A 15,127-nucleotide genomic window follows, 5' to 3' on the forward strand; every position below is an offset into this window, starting at 1 on the left:
AGTATTAGCACTCGTTGTGATTGAGAATACTTTATCCTTTGATGATAAACTATCTATGTGATATAGAGAAAATGGGATTAGATCGGGTGGATTAGCGTAACTACTTGCAGTGGATTTTACGGGAATTTCTTAATACTTTTTCCCTGTTAGAGAAATAGAAGCATATCACTAAATCTTTTAAAAGATTGGCATTGATTCTGGTATTTCAGTGTCTAAAACTACAAAACTCAACCACCAGAAAAACTACAACATGTCAACATAATCTGTTATTTTCTGCAACAGTGACGTCACACGTTTTCCAAGGAGTAATTCTTTTATAAAAACATAAATTCAGGACACTTTACTTACTTTTTTTTTTTTTAATGGCACGTAAAAATAAATCCAACCTGAAACTTATTTGTGAAATTCATTTGTTGCTCATATCCTCAACCAGTTCAGGAAGGTATACATGTATACATATATAATTTGTTCTCTGTGGGTTTTGTTGCCCTCTGGTGACATTTAACAATGAAATGAACTGACCCACAAAACATGCACTTTTCTCTATTTCAAACAATAAATTTAATCATTTTTAGATATTTTTGTGAGCTTAAATGATCCATACTTTGTCAGCAACTTAGTAAATGTTGAAATAGGAGGGACAGCTGCATACCTATTTCCCTCCTGTAGACCTGCCCCTGTGTGCCTATGCTATTGAAAACTTTTATTGATTTACTCCAATGCACAAATGCTTGTTGGTAAGGCATGCTAATAGTCAGATTAAACCTAACCATAAACGTTACAATGATGGTCATTGGCCAGTAAAACTGCTTAACTTGAGCAGAAACAACGCACATTGGATGATCACTTTCCCTCAGGTGAGGGCATGATTTCTGCCGATATACTAGGTGCAGTGAGTGCTTAGTTTCTGCTGAACTGTAACTAATAGAGGTAGATAAATAAAGTTGTACTACAGAGCAAATCACAGCATTTAGATGCAGATAATAGCACATAGGGGACTGTCTTGACCTGAATGAAAAGATTCGCCAGAAACCCCTTTTTTGTTTTATGTGCCAAGATATCAAACTTTATTCATGAGACTGGCTGCTATCTTTGAGTTGTATTCCTTTCAAAACTATTTAATATAACATTACTAACAATAACAACAATCATATTAATGTATAGCAATACTGAATTAATTGTATGAATTTGTTTAAACAAGCAAGGAAACTTAGTTGGGTAGAGAGGTGTTGCCTAAGGATTCATAGTCACAAAAACATATTCTCTGGTGGCCGTAATCTACCAAATATAGCTGCACAAAGTCAGGACCTAAAAAAGGAACAAACACAAACATGCAACAAAACATTTGGAACAGAAAAGACAACATTAAAACAAACAAACAAACAAATACATTTAAGAAAATGCGAAGAGAGTATCTGGAAAGTGCTTCTTGTTTGGTCGTTATGAGATATTATTGTGATTGTGTATGGTTTTTGCGTTTTGACCAGTGTTGTAGTTTGCATGGAAACGCCACTGTATCATTCTATTTGACTGTAGAAGCAAAAGCTATTAATGCCCTTTGTTAGAAATAATAAGCTAAAGTTTACCATTACAAACCAACAATGTCGTCTTGGGTTTGTCTCACTTTAGTAATCTTTCTCATCTACATGAAAGACTGTTTTATAATATATTACTGTTATAAAAATCGTCCTTTAATATTTTATTACTTCTGTCAATGAAATAGCATAAGCTCTCAGTCTCCAATGAGCCAAAGGTCGGTGTGTTCAGTCTCAACTGTGGATCCTCCAGTCCAGCAGAGAGCAGCATCACTCCTGAATCGTTTGGATGATTGTAACTCAAGTCCAATTCTCTCAAATGGGATGGGTTGGACCTCAGAGATGAGGCCAGAGAAACACAGCCTTCCTTTGTGACTTGACAGGCTGATTAACTGTAAACACAGATGCAGAGTCAATTAATTGTTATTTTTGCCATGGAGTTTAATTGTCTCTTTGGATGTCTCTTTGAAAGGCAAATGTTATACAAATAAGGCATGTATGCCAGGGAGCCGTGAAAGTAGCATCTGTTCTAACCTAATCTTTTGTGAAGAACCAGATAATGATCCATGGAACTGGACTGAAAAAACTTGTCACCCAGAAACTAGCTGACCTGAGCGTTTCCAGGTCACAGTGCTGACTCTCACCACACCCGACTTTGGCTCTGCAAACTACTTCCTGATGTTTCCAATAGGTCTTGAAGAAGTGCTTGACTTATGCAATGATGAAAATGATACAATGACATAAACAGCTGCCAGAAACACCTGAAAGCTAAAGCTGAATGGACTGAGGATGCTCTCATATCAATGCTGTACCCTGCTTTATAGAACACTAGGTTTCCTACCAGAGTGGATCTGTGCCCGCTTGCCCGTGACATTTATTGTTTGCCTGTTTGAACTAAACCAATTCTTTTCTTTAAGTGAATTCAACTCACGGAAAGTGAATGGAAACACAAACTGAATATTATTGTTGACTTTGTCTTCAGGCCAGTCCGAGGAAAGCGCCTGCATCAAGACTGTTTTCCCGATGCCTGACACTCCCTTTGTCAATAATGTTTTAACTAATCCATCCTGACTAAGTTTGGCTATCTCCAGCCATAGCGGCTTCCAAATGAACTGACTTGCTAGAAGTTTCTCTTCTCTCCTGTTCCACGTTCGTCTCTCCAGATGTTTCAGACACAGGTCAGTGTAGATCTCATTCATCAACATCTGCTTTCCAAATTTATTTTTGCTTGATCAAACAAATGTCAAATATCAAGTTGTATTTCCTTAAAAAACACCTTTTCTAATACTAGATCCTCTGATGTGTTGTTTAATGACGTGAGGAGCAATTACGTTTCGAACTTGAACTAATTTTATATTAATAATCTGACCTGAAACCCAAATGTCTTCAGTGTACAGCAAATACAAATGCATTAGTATTGCTGTTCTATTATTATCTGTTTAGTGGTTGCTAAAGACTGTGAACCAAAGTGGGAGACAGATGGACATGTCAGTATGTCGAGGTGTAACACACACACACAAACACACACAAACAGCATTCCATTTCTGCACGTGAGCAGCAATAAAAAATACAAAAGGGTTTAAGTAAAGCATCCAGGTTTATTATTAAACTTAGTTCTCTGAAGAGTTGGAGCACACAATCAAATTCATTTCATTTCAATTCCACTTCCTTTACTAAAAAGAAGAACAAGCTTCGAGTGTGTGCACGCATTTACCCTCTTTTAGTGTTTCTTCTCTTAGCTCATCTGTGGTGCTGTAGTTTCCCGTTTCAAAATTCAGCTGCTGTTACTCCACGCAGCTTAAACCCATTTGAACTCTGTAAACCCAAGCTAGCATTCTGCGTATCAGCTTTCTGTAGTGATCAGCTGAACCTGGCTGTGTAAACACTGCTGATCTGAACACATTACAACACTATGAAGGTAAAAAAAGCACTTCAATGTACAACACTAGAACTAGAGAAAATTAGTCATAACTAAAGCTGCAGAAAAAGTCTGGTTGGTGGAAAAGATCTCAAACGTCCAGATAAATCCTGTATTATCAAATATAATCAGGCCAAAATTTCAAAATAAAATACAACGTGTAACTTTTAAATACATTCTTAGTTATAATGTCATAGCTACTATATACATATTATCTTTACTTGTAACACTAATGCCTTCACATCTGTTGAATTCAGGTCTGGATTTATCAAGCATCTCGCAATCGCTGACAGGAACTAAATGAAATGAAGTGTCGCCCTTTTAAAACTCTGTGACCCACAGTGCTTGAATTATAACAACATACAGACAGTTGAGAGAGTCTGCAGGATTCCAAATGCAAAAATAGCACCACTTTCTCAACTTGGTTTATGTCTTGGTCACAGCATTATTTAAGGCTTCTGAAGACCATTCAGAAGTTTTCTTTTTTCATTATCATCTACACTACAAAGAGGAATGATATGTGCTAGAATATATTTTTAACTTAATAAGCATTAAGCAAATATGGGTCCTAATTATATACTGAGTTAAAGTCATGTTTAAGTACAAATTAAGTAATTGATTGCACTAGTTGTTTACAAAGATGTGTATGTTTCAATGTTATGTCTTACATAAAATCTATTCATGAAAAAGTGAAGCTACATTACATTACATTACATTAAGCACCAATTGGCCACAGCTTTAAAATACTGAAATATGAAGTGCATAATACTGATTGTCTTGTTACAATAGCACCTATGAAGGGGTTTTATGTAATAGGCATAAAGTGAACAGGCAGTTCTTCAATTTGATGTGTTGGCAGCAGGAAAAATGAACAAGAATAGGATCTAAGGAACTCTGAGAAGAGTTAGATTGTGATAGGCACCTGTTTGTCTGTCTGATCCCAGGTGTGGCAAACTATGGAGGCACCACCAACAAAGAATGTCAGATACCAGACACCTGCAGAAGTCTCTTTTAGTCTATGCCTCATCTGGTTAGAGCTGTTTTGGTGGTGGCCTACAATACCAGGCAGGTTGTGGTTTTAATGTTGCTGATCTGTGTACAGTTCAACTGTTAGTAACTGGAGGGTAGTAATATGAACAACAACTGTTAAAAAAAAGTTTTCTCTGTACTGAAAGTCAGTGTTGGAAGTTCCATAAATAACTTCTGAAGGTCGTTTCAGGTCAACTGTGAGCACACTTCCAGTATGTTATACTGAGATATTTGATAAAAACAGATCCTGGACAAGGGTTGTACAACGTTTGATATACACCAAAGCACCTTTAAGCATTTAAGACCTGTGTGGAACCAGGTCAATGAAAGCAACGCTTTCCAACCAGCTGCCAAAAATAGCGCGTTCTAACCTTTACTTGGCATGTTTGGCACTGAACAAGATCAATCTGAACTGTGAGTCTCACCCTTTTGCCCGTACATTTGTCTGATGATGTTAATGTTTAATGAAGAAGTACTTGAGTTTTTTAAGGTGGACTTGTAACTGACAAATTTAAAGATTAATGACCAAAATTGAAGCAGCATAAGGCACAATGAGTAAACTGACCTCTATGTGTAAAACCTGCAATGTGCTTGTGATGCTTGGAATATAAAATAAGCATCACATAAAGATCTGGAGGTAGCATCACCTGACTGTGTTTATACAGGTAAACAGTACTGTAGCTGTGTTGGAAAAGGTCTGTTTTCCTGGTCTACATTGTAAAATAAGACCAGACCTTTGAGCCTTCTGAAAACCCCCCTACAGCTCTCAGCTAAAATGGTTCAAGCCATTCCTAACTGTATTGGAGTATTATTTATAGCTTGTCAAAGATATTTTCACATTTTGAGGTAAAACAAAATCTCAAGTAAAACATCCAGGACAGGAGAAAGATCCAGCCAAGTAAAAATAAGAAAACAATATCAAAAGCACTAAGGCTGAACAAGGCAACTTCAGAGTGATGCAGATAAATGAAATAAAGAGCTAACAGCCACCAAGTGGGTGAACGTGGTTCAGGACCCTGCAGCAGGTGGAGGGGGCTGCTCGGAGGCAGTAAGAGAAGCGGTCTGGAAAGAGTCTGGGAGGTTCTTAGCGTACTCCACCAGCGCGTAGGAATCTCTGATGTCTGTCAGGCCGAACCAGAAGACGGTCCACACCCCATTAACAAAGCTTCCATCGCAGTGCTTAAAGTACCTAAATAAACAAAGACAGAGACAGACTACATTGTCCTATGTCTGCTAATAATCTTCTCAATGAATGTTATAATCTGACAAGATCTTGGTACAATGCAATATTTACCTTTCCTTGTCCTAAAAATCATCATTAAGCTCTGCTGGACTTAACACTGGGTGATGTGCTCTTTCTCCAACATTTGCTTATGGTTATTTATAACTTGTCACAAAATCCTCTTTGAAATATTTTTAGTTTAGTTTAAATGTCTTACCAGGGGTTGATCCTGTTGGTGGCCCTAGACCTCCAGAACAGTTTGCCCAGATCCTGCCTGATACACTCCCACAGGATGTGGCTGGTACCCTGGCCCTGCTTACTGCTGCTTACAACAAACTTGTCTAGGTAGGGAGTGCCGCTGTTCACCGGCTCCATGGTGATGATGGCTGCCGCACTGTAGCTGGAGCAACCAAGATATGTGAATTATTAAAGGAGGCTCAGATGCACATACTGGACATCCTCAAACACATTTGGTCTTCGCTTAGTAATGTTATCAGGATAAAAATAGTAACCCTTATATGACTTTATACATCATCTTTATTTGCACAGACCTTTCAGAGAGGTAGATGGAATGCAGTCGACCTTTCAGAGAGTCGATGTAGTCCTGCCTCAGTGTTTTATCAAACGACTTGTTGATAAGAGCAAACAGACGCTCCACATCAATCTCATTCAGAGAGCTGTATCTGCACAGGAGAAGTTCTATGTGATTGAAGGTTAAGATTAAAATGACAAATGGTTTGAGTGTGTGTGTGTGTGTTAGCCACTTACTTGTGTATGGGGTCCCCATTTTTAAAGAGTGTACCAGACCCTAACAGAAAGGGACAGATGAGAACAGGCATTTATGAAATATTCTCATAACTGTTGGGTGGTCAAAACCACCTCCATGCACACATACGGATGAGTGCTCTCTTGGTTTACACCTCAAAATAGACAGCGTGTGTGCGTGGAAGAAACTCTGTCAGTCAGCATTCTCACCCCTGTGGCTGAACAGCTCGGTCAGCAGTGTGTCCGCAGAGGTTATCACTGCAGAGGACTCAGTTGGCAACTGGTTGAGCAGTCTGGCTATGGTGGTCACTCTGCGGCGCTCAGCAGCACTCAGCCACGCTGCCATGGAGAGACAGGGCAGGTCGCTAGGCAACGACACTAAGCCCATCACCTGGAACACAAACACAAAATGTCATTTACTGTACACACACGATACATACATATATTCTGTTTGTCAGACGATGGTCACACATACTATACAGAACATACATGTACTGACCTTTTTCTCTCGGCTGCGGAGGCCTCCTGAGATGTTCAGGAACATGACTTTGTGGGGCTGCAGCGCTCGCGAAATAGTCGCCGTCAACTCCGTCGGGTCCAGCATTACAGAGCATCCTTGGCTGTTCCTCCCTACAGGACACACCAACGGGATTGTCCCACAGTCCAGGCTCCACTGGAGGAGACTGGTGTCCAAGGCGATGGAGGACTGACCACTACGGTGGGTGGAAGATGGGGTACGGATAAAAATGGCATGGAAATCACTGCTCATGATAATATCGTGACATATTCATGTCCACAACAACTCTGAGAGCTGCTGCTGAAGACAATGAGATATGGTTTTATGAAAACATACAAACATGGAGTTTACATTGTTTTTGTTTTTATTATTTATTATGTTTTATATGTACTTAGGCTACATGTATGTTTCGGTGCAAAAGTAACTCCTCTTTGGCTAAAATAAATAAAAGTACATACATTGCTGTTTGTTATGTCTGAGCACTGTTGAATTTACTGCATTGTATAGAAATGACTGCAGATTTACTGTCCCGATATAACTCAAATGGATTAGTGTACGCTCAAACGTAAACCTCCTGATGTGAACCTGGTGCCTTGGATGCATGTGTCAGGTCTCACCTGCTTCCTTGTGGCGCTTCTTGCAGCAGGAGAAAGGACTCGGCCGAGAAGAACGGCAGGACGGTGGCCGAGTGCTGCTGCAGGGCTTCAGTCAGCTGCTGGCACCGCTCCACGAGTCCTGGGTTGCACTGAGACCCGATCACCGGTTCAGAGGGTCCAGTCTCGACTAGATCGGACCAGCCCATCACCACCACAGGCTTCATATCCATGCGCTGCAGGAAGGAGAGCCCGAAGGCCAGGCTCTGAACCATCTCTCTGCTGTCAAACACTGAACCGTCCACCTGCGACAAACACATCAAAAGGATTTAATTAGCACAGTAACGTTACCGAACTGACCACGGAGCTGTGTCAGCTGTCCTGCCAGTGTCAACATCTGTTCCCAGACCCCCCTTTAAAAGTTAGCTTTGTCTGAATGAATGAATAAAAGTTCACCTCCAGGACGGCAAAGGCAGGCGACTGGGCCGAGGTGGCTCTCTGGAACTGGGTAAGCCAGTAGCGAGCCTCCCGGGGGTCTCCGCCGACCTCATTGAGGAAAGCCCTCACGTCCCGGTAAATCAGATTCCGTTTGGTCAGCACATGTCGGCCTGCGGCGGACGTGTACCCCTGGTGCTCCTGCTGGGCCAAAGCCGCGGTCTTTCCTCGCGTACCGGCCGCGTCGGAGCTCATCATCAGGCGCTGAGGGCCGAACATCCTCCGCTGCCGCTCGCTGGAATTCCGGGTCAGGACCGGGCTCGACAGGTACTTTCCCGCCATGACCACGGCCCGACAACCGGAGGAGCCGCTGTTCACTTTGGCCATGTGGCTTTTTGACAGAGTCCCGAGTCCCTGACAGGCGGAGCTGCGAAGCACCGCATGAAGTCCCCGCCGCGTCGGCTGCTGGCAGACCCCAGAAAACCGTGGCACTCGGGACCGTCACAGGAAAAGCGGAGCCGGGACGTCGCCTAGAGCGCCACCAAGTGGTGGAGCGCGAACCACGGGAAAGAAACATGGAAAAGAGTAAGTGATGCCTGGACAGCCCTTATTTAAATAGTTACTGTTTTACCGTTTAAAGAGTATCTAAAGATAAACAGGGCTCACACAACAACACAACGAAACGCTCGGCTGTGACTGACTGTAAATGGATGTCTGTGTCTCTGTGTTTGTCCTGTGACATCACTTCATACTAGTCTGCAGAGAGCGTGCACGAGTGGGACATGTTGATGCACTAGCAAGTGAAAATGATGTACTAGTTTAATGTTAAAGCCTGCTATTTGCATTATTTACATTTTGTAAAGTGCATTATTTGTCAGAAGTTGGGTTTTTTCTTCTGTCTCTTGGTTGCCCTTTTATTTTTGCTCCTGTGTCTTTGTGTCCTTAATGTCGTGTCCCCGCAGTTCTCCCTTCCGTCCAGCAGAGGCGCTCCACCGCTCAGTTCCACCTCAGTCTGTTTCCGGTCCCTCTTGGTTTCCCATTCCTCAGCTGGCACCTGTCAACACACCTGATCATCATCATCATCATCATCATCATCATCTCTTTATTCCTGTTTATAAGAGATTTCTTGTTGACTTTCGTTATTTTTAAAACTGCACCTTAGGAGTACATAAATGGTTCATTTGACAATGTTTAGTTCAATACTCCTCAAAAGTAAAATACATGTTTAATGCATATATAGATATTCCTTCATTGTTTTATATATTTCAAGACGACAAGGGAGACCTGCCCTCGATATTGCAAGGATTAAAATTGAGTTCCTGCTCGATCAAGGTTTTACAGTGAGGCCATGGCAAGAATCTTGGGCTGTTCCTCATACTTGCAGAAAAAAAAAAAATTGAAGTCTTGAATCAGATTTTTGGCTTGAACCAGATTCACTCTCATTACTCATACTGACCTAGAGAAGCACATCAGGAGACTCCAGCAGTTTTTGAGAGCAGGCTCCGAAGTAATAAAACTACAGCATAATCTAATATAAGTTTGATGTGTATCCTTAAAATGCTAAGTGCACTTTATCTTCATTGTCTTGACTCCATTCAGATGAAGAGGGCATACCTCCATGCTCAGGGAATTGTTATACAAGAAGCCGAGTGCAAGAGACCCTTAACCACATTGATGGAGTTGCTGCGGCCCAGCCAGGCTGTGTCCATGGGAACATACTATGTGTACACAACCAACGTATTGAACGCCTGTGGTTTTCTAGCAGGTTGTGCACTACTTATACACTATTCTATTCATTTGAACATGAACTCTCTCAGGTTTAAAAAAAGTAAACCAATGTAAAATTTACATTATTTCTAAAATAAACATAAGAGCACAACTATTGATTTGATGGCAGTCATTTATTCAATAAATACAGTATTTGCAGTAGACTTATGAAACCAAAGCTACATTTAATGACTTGAATGATGTGTCCCGTTCTAATATCTTTGTCTCCATTGGTGTAAGCTAGTTTTCAGTTTCCTACAACATCTCAGTGACTCAGAGTTTGCCTCTGTTGGAGTACATTTCAATGGATTCCTTTGTATAGTGCATAGATCAGTTGATAAGGTTTCCTTAATAATGCTCAAAACCCTTCACAAAGACAGAAAACATACCTTCAATCACGTTGAGAACTATCTCCCAGCTGTATGTGGTGTCCGCTGCTTCACGGTTGTCGCTTCCTCTACTGCTGTAACTTTTGTTGTTTGCCATTTGTGGTGGTGTGGTTCTTTCCCCCTTTCCTCTCTTTTTGAGCTCAAAACAGCTGTAACACATCAGAGCAGCTTCTCTCGGGGATTACTAAAGTACAATTATTGCCTCTGAAATTTAGTAGAGTTGAATTTCGAGGTGGTAGAAGAAGGAAATACTCTCAACTTTACCTAAGTGCAGTACTTGAGTAAATGTACACTCCACTACTGTTTACAGAAACATGCCAGCTCCTTTTAACTTTGACCTGAAAGCAAAGTGGAACTACAGGTAGGACTATATGTGAGTTCATTCAAGATGAGAGCTTAGGTTTTAGTGGCACCAGTGTCCAGCTGTGTGGACTCTATAATACAGTGATGAGGTATTTACCGGTTTAATGTATTTGATTTCTCTAATTCATATTTACGACATGGCAGCTTGTTTACTGTTGTGATCGTTATATACGACCTGCAGTGTCTACTGCATGTGATAACTTGACAATTGTACTGTACTTTGCTGATACTTTTATCAAAATACATCCATATTTATTGGCTTCAAGGGAGGGAAGGCCTTATGGACAAAATCAATGCCAATCAATGTAGATATTTATATGGTGAAAATAGTTTCACTCCTGAAACACAGTGAGGTGAATCGTCCACTGCAGCTACTCCTCTGGTTCATCAGGATCTTGTGTAGGGGGTGGTTGGTGTAATCTAGAATGGTCTCTGTCTTTTTCTGTTTGAATCTCTCCACCACAGCCTCCAGTGAGTCCAAACTCATACCAGTCACTTAACATGCTTTTTGCACCAGTTTGTCCCACCTCCTTGCCTCCCTCTGCTTTATGCTGCCTCTCCAGCAAACTGCAGCATAAGACAGCACATCTGCTGCCGTAGTTTGGTAAAAGAAAGAAGAACACTGATACTTCACACAGCCAACCTACAATTGTTTCTTCTTCTATGGTTACCATGAAAACATTATCCCCAAACCTTAACAAAGATGTCATTTTAACCCAAACAACAGCCTTTCACTAAAGCCACCAAGTGCCTAAACTTAACCATAACCGAACATTTACCGTGGTGTCATGACATCAGAAAACAGACGTAGCTTTCAACAGTGATTGGGAATGGCTCTGGAAGACACTAACAAATGCTGTCATCCTGCACACAGGGGCTACAGTACCACAGTTATCATTAGAGCTCGTGTGTTGTTGTTCCATCACAGAGTATCAGAGCAGTGCTGCAACCTCTAAACCAAAAAGCTAGTGCTCCCTGCATCCTCCACTCAGCCTGTGCCGTTAACCGCCCCCACAAACCATAATAGCCGTGTGAGAGGAGCCAAAGCCATACTGACGACAGGCTCGACGACTTTACCAGCACTTGCATCTGCTTATTTTTGTAGTTTAAAAATGTGCTGACTCTTGCGGGTCAGTTTATACACTTCAGTTTAACTACCAAACATATTCTTATATACATAACTCTTCCTAATAGTCAGTGTTTGATGACATCATGCCCCTGTCTCAGTTTCTTCCCTATCTCTGTCTGTCATCAGGCTGGACACACAAGACCACATCTGCCCCAGTTGCCCTCGGGCAGCGACAAACACACACACACATACACACATACACACACACACACATACAGTGAGGGCAGTGCAGGGGTGCACGTACTGTATAATGTTCAGGAAGTGATTAAGGCGTGTGAGATCAAAGCTTTTGTGTGACGAGAAACCCTTCCTTCCCCCTCCCCCGTACCCCTTCGGGGCTAGAAGGACGGACCGCTTCCGCATGTTTAACTCTGTCTGCTTCAACACAACTGACACTCAAACAACTTTTGTGCTACCAAAAGTCCTCGTGAAGAAAATGGTTAATTAATTAAAAAAAACCTTTCCCTGAATTTTAGAAGAATTCTTTTACTGTGTGAGGAAACAGTGAGTGAGGCGCACAGATAAAGGAGTGAAACCTTGTGGTCATTTAAAGCATCTTTGTACTCTGCAATGACATAAGCTTCTAACTAATATATAAAATGAAGTTCAATATTTGGTAGACGCTGCAAACAAAATTGAATATAATGTGAGCAGTGGTGAGAGTCTACCAAATATTTAAATATATTTAATATTTATAATTTTGTTGCAGATTAATATATAACACTAATTTTATAAATGATGATTCATTTACTACTGCTAGTAAAGGTTATTAACGTCCAGCTTACATATGAATGCATTAGTAGACATACTACTACAGTATATACTAATGCCACACTAACATGGGCAGGTCTTCTACAGTACAAATATTCATATTTTATTATTATCATTATAAATATTTTCATTTCATTTTTAGTGACTTCATAATTTACCTCTCGCTTCCTATTTGTTCTGCATGAAAGGTATTAAACGTTCCTCTGCCTTCCCTAGAATAACAGACCTCTTTGACCTGAAAAACAACTAGAAACTCCTCCAGACGCCATCATGAGCAGCCAGGTGACATCTGAATTGAGAAACTGCAGTTTTTCAGCTAGTAGCATGGAGATATTTTTTTTAGGGAAGGCAGAGGGACTGCTATTACTCTTCATGTACAAGTACCCCCCAAACTGAGAGCTAGAAGTTAGTAGAAAATCAGTGAAGTCGACCTTCAAAGGGGAACTCTGTAGATTTTACACATCGAGGCATGTTTAAAGATCTAATGTGAAAAAGTTAGGGCTTGTGACTATAGTGAAAACTATGATTTAGGTCATAGAGTGATGTCACTTGATTCAAAGTTTAAAATCATCTGTGGGAGTAGAGTTGAAAGAAGAGAGTTTAACAGATCCACGGGCCGCTCCTCGGCTGCCTCCGCTGGCAACATACAAAACACATTGAATCATAATCATGTTATACAACTTTAACATCCAGGATTCCTTTCTACTATACCAGCGTGGGGCAGGACAGTAAGCAGGAGATTAGATTTACACAATTTCTATGTGAATAACATTTAAGATGCCTGAATATTAGGTTGGTTAACCTGCAAACCCAACAAAGTTTCATATTACATGTCAGCTGAAGCAGTGCAGCTGCCAACATTAAAGACAAATAAGGAGACAGAACTGCAAAACAATAGAAAATGTGATATATTCAACATTAACACGGTTAAAACAACTAATGATGGAGAAGATTTGTTAAAAGGATTTGGTTGACTGCGTCAGTTTGAAACCTCTGTTGTACTGAACATGAGAAACTGTAATACAGCAGGGGGCAGTAGACACCAGGGACTGGATTTGTGTGTCTTTGTGCCAGTGTGATTGCTCTGTTTCTAACTCTCCTGGACGCTGGCCCAGCCGCTATTTGACGACTGACTGACGTTTATTGGACCAGTTTACTGGTGATAAAGTACGTGTGACTGGAAATCCTGAAATCATTTAAAATATTTTTATAAACATACAGAAATTTTGCTCTGCTGAAATAAAACTGCCATCGACCAACGGGAAACCAGTGACAGCAGATTAGTGCTTTTACACATTTATATAAATCACTTACAATTTGCAATGAAAATAAATGTGTTTTACATTTTTGTCATAGTAGGTTAAACACCGTTGATTTAGATCATAGCTCAAACCGCAACATTAACATTTGTTGCCCTCTAAATAACAGCTTTCTCTTGACTACTATTAGTACGATGTAAATGTAGCGTACAATTGACCCATTAAAACCAGCCAGTGTTTCAATGCTATGACTGCACTGAGATGAGGCAGTCTACTGAATTTGAATTTAATTTTATTTCAATAATATCAATTGTTTGATAATATCAATTGTAACTGAATTAATATGGATGTATACAGATTATCTCATTGATTTATTGATTAGTCAGCACAAATGTTTATCTTTTTTTTTATCATTTGCAGGTTTCAGGTTTTCTTTGTTTGCTTCTGAAAAACTTTGATTTACTTTTCAACATTTCATTGACTTGACAGCTAATTGAGAAAACAGTTATTAGTTATAGCTTTACTGTAGCTGGGCGGATGGATGAAGTTAGATTTGATCAGATAGAGCCTTGAAGAAAACAACTGCAATTGTTCAAACTGTAAGGTGAAAGATGAGTTCATGGCAACCAGTATAGATGATTTGCCATTGCAACAATAGGGCTGGATCCTGGAAAACACTGATATTTCCCCAAAAAAAACTTCCATTTACTCAGTCGGAGACCTCACAACATTTTTAAAATGTAGAAATACATGATTGTGACATTTTTGAGCTGCTCAGAAACCAGTGGAATTGGGGCTGAAACCAAAGATCAATGACTACTGAGCGACAAAGAAACTCATGATTGGTTTTCCTGTTTTAATGAGAAATTCAAGCTGTAACATGTATAAGTATATAAAATTAATTTGAATATACATGTGCATGAAGATGACATGTAGGCCAGGAGAGATATCTTGAAAAAACACTTCAGCTTTAAAATTCAACGAGGCGATGTAGGCCGACATGTTGTACCTGTATGTAGCTGCATAGCATACAGAAACTGTTCTGTCCACTCAAGGGTCCCCAAGGTTTTCTGTGGAATACTTTGGTCAGTCAGAACCTCGGCTGAACACAAATCACCACACCTATCACCTTCACTATCTATCCCTCCTGATTAACAGACGTCTTGGTCATTCATAGTGCTATAGTGCGAGTTCAGATTGTCCGTCTTGAAAACACGTTTTCCTCTCCCCACCTGTCTGCTCTCTCTGCTTGGTTCCCTACCTGTTTGCCGACTACACGTCTGTCTGCCAGTCTATGTGGGTGGTCACTTAATCACAGACTGTGGTTCTTCATCCTTCTGAGGGCGAGAGGGCAGATCGAATTAGAGCTTAAAAGCATCTCTGATTAGACAGTGAGCAGCTTGTGTGTGTACAAATCTATCAGCAAGGAGTGTTA

General features: G+C 40.6%; 1 protein-coding gene across 1 annotated transcript; it reads right to left on the reverse strand.

Moving 5' to 3' along the window:
* Nucleotides 1-3,132: 3,132 nt before the first annotated feature.
* Nucleotides 3,133-10,524, reverse strand: nags (N-acetylglutamate synthase). The gene is made up of 10 exons (XM_026347115.1): nucleotides 10,171-10,524; nucleotides 8,867-9,068; nucleotides 8,036-8,544; nucleotides 7,604-7,884; nucleotides 6,969-7,182; nucleotides 6,680-6,860; nucleotides 6,473-6,512; nucleotides 6,256-6,387; nucleotides 5,922-6,104; nucleotides 3,133-5,671 (listed from the first exon to the last, which is right to left on the reverse strand). The coding sequence occupies exons 3-10, from the start codon at nucleotides 8,399-8,401 to the stop codon at nucleotides 5,491-5,493; spliced, it is 1,578 nt and encodes a 525-aa protein (XP_026202900.1). The 5' UTR covers nucleotides 8,402-8,544; nucleotides 8,867-9,068; nucleotides 10,171-10,524; the 3' UTR covers nucleotides 3,133-5,490.
* Between the last annotated feature and the right edge of the window lie 4,603 nt (nucleotides 10,525-15,127).

This window comes from Anabas testudineus, chromosome 8 (genome assembly GCF_900324465.2).
Source record: "Anabas testudineus chromosome 8, fAnaTes1.2, whole genome shotgun sequence".
Taxonomy (NCBI): Eukaryota; Metazoa; Chordata; class Actinopteri; order Anabantiformes; family Anabantidae; genus Anabas; species Anabas testudineus.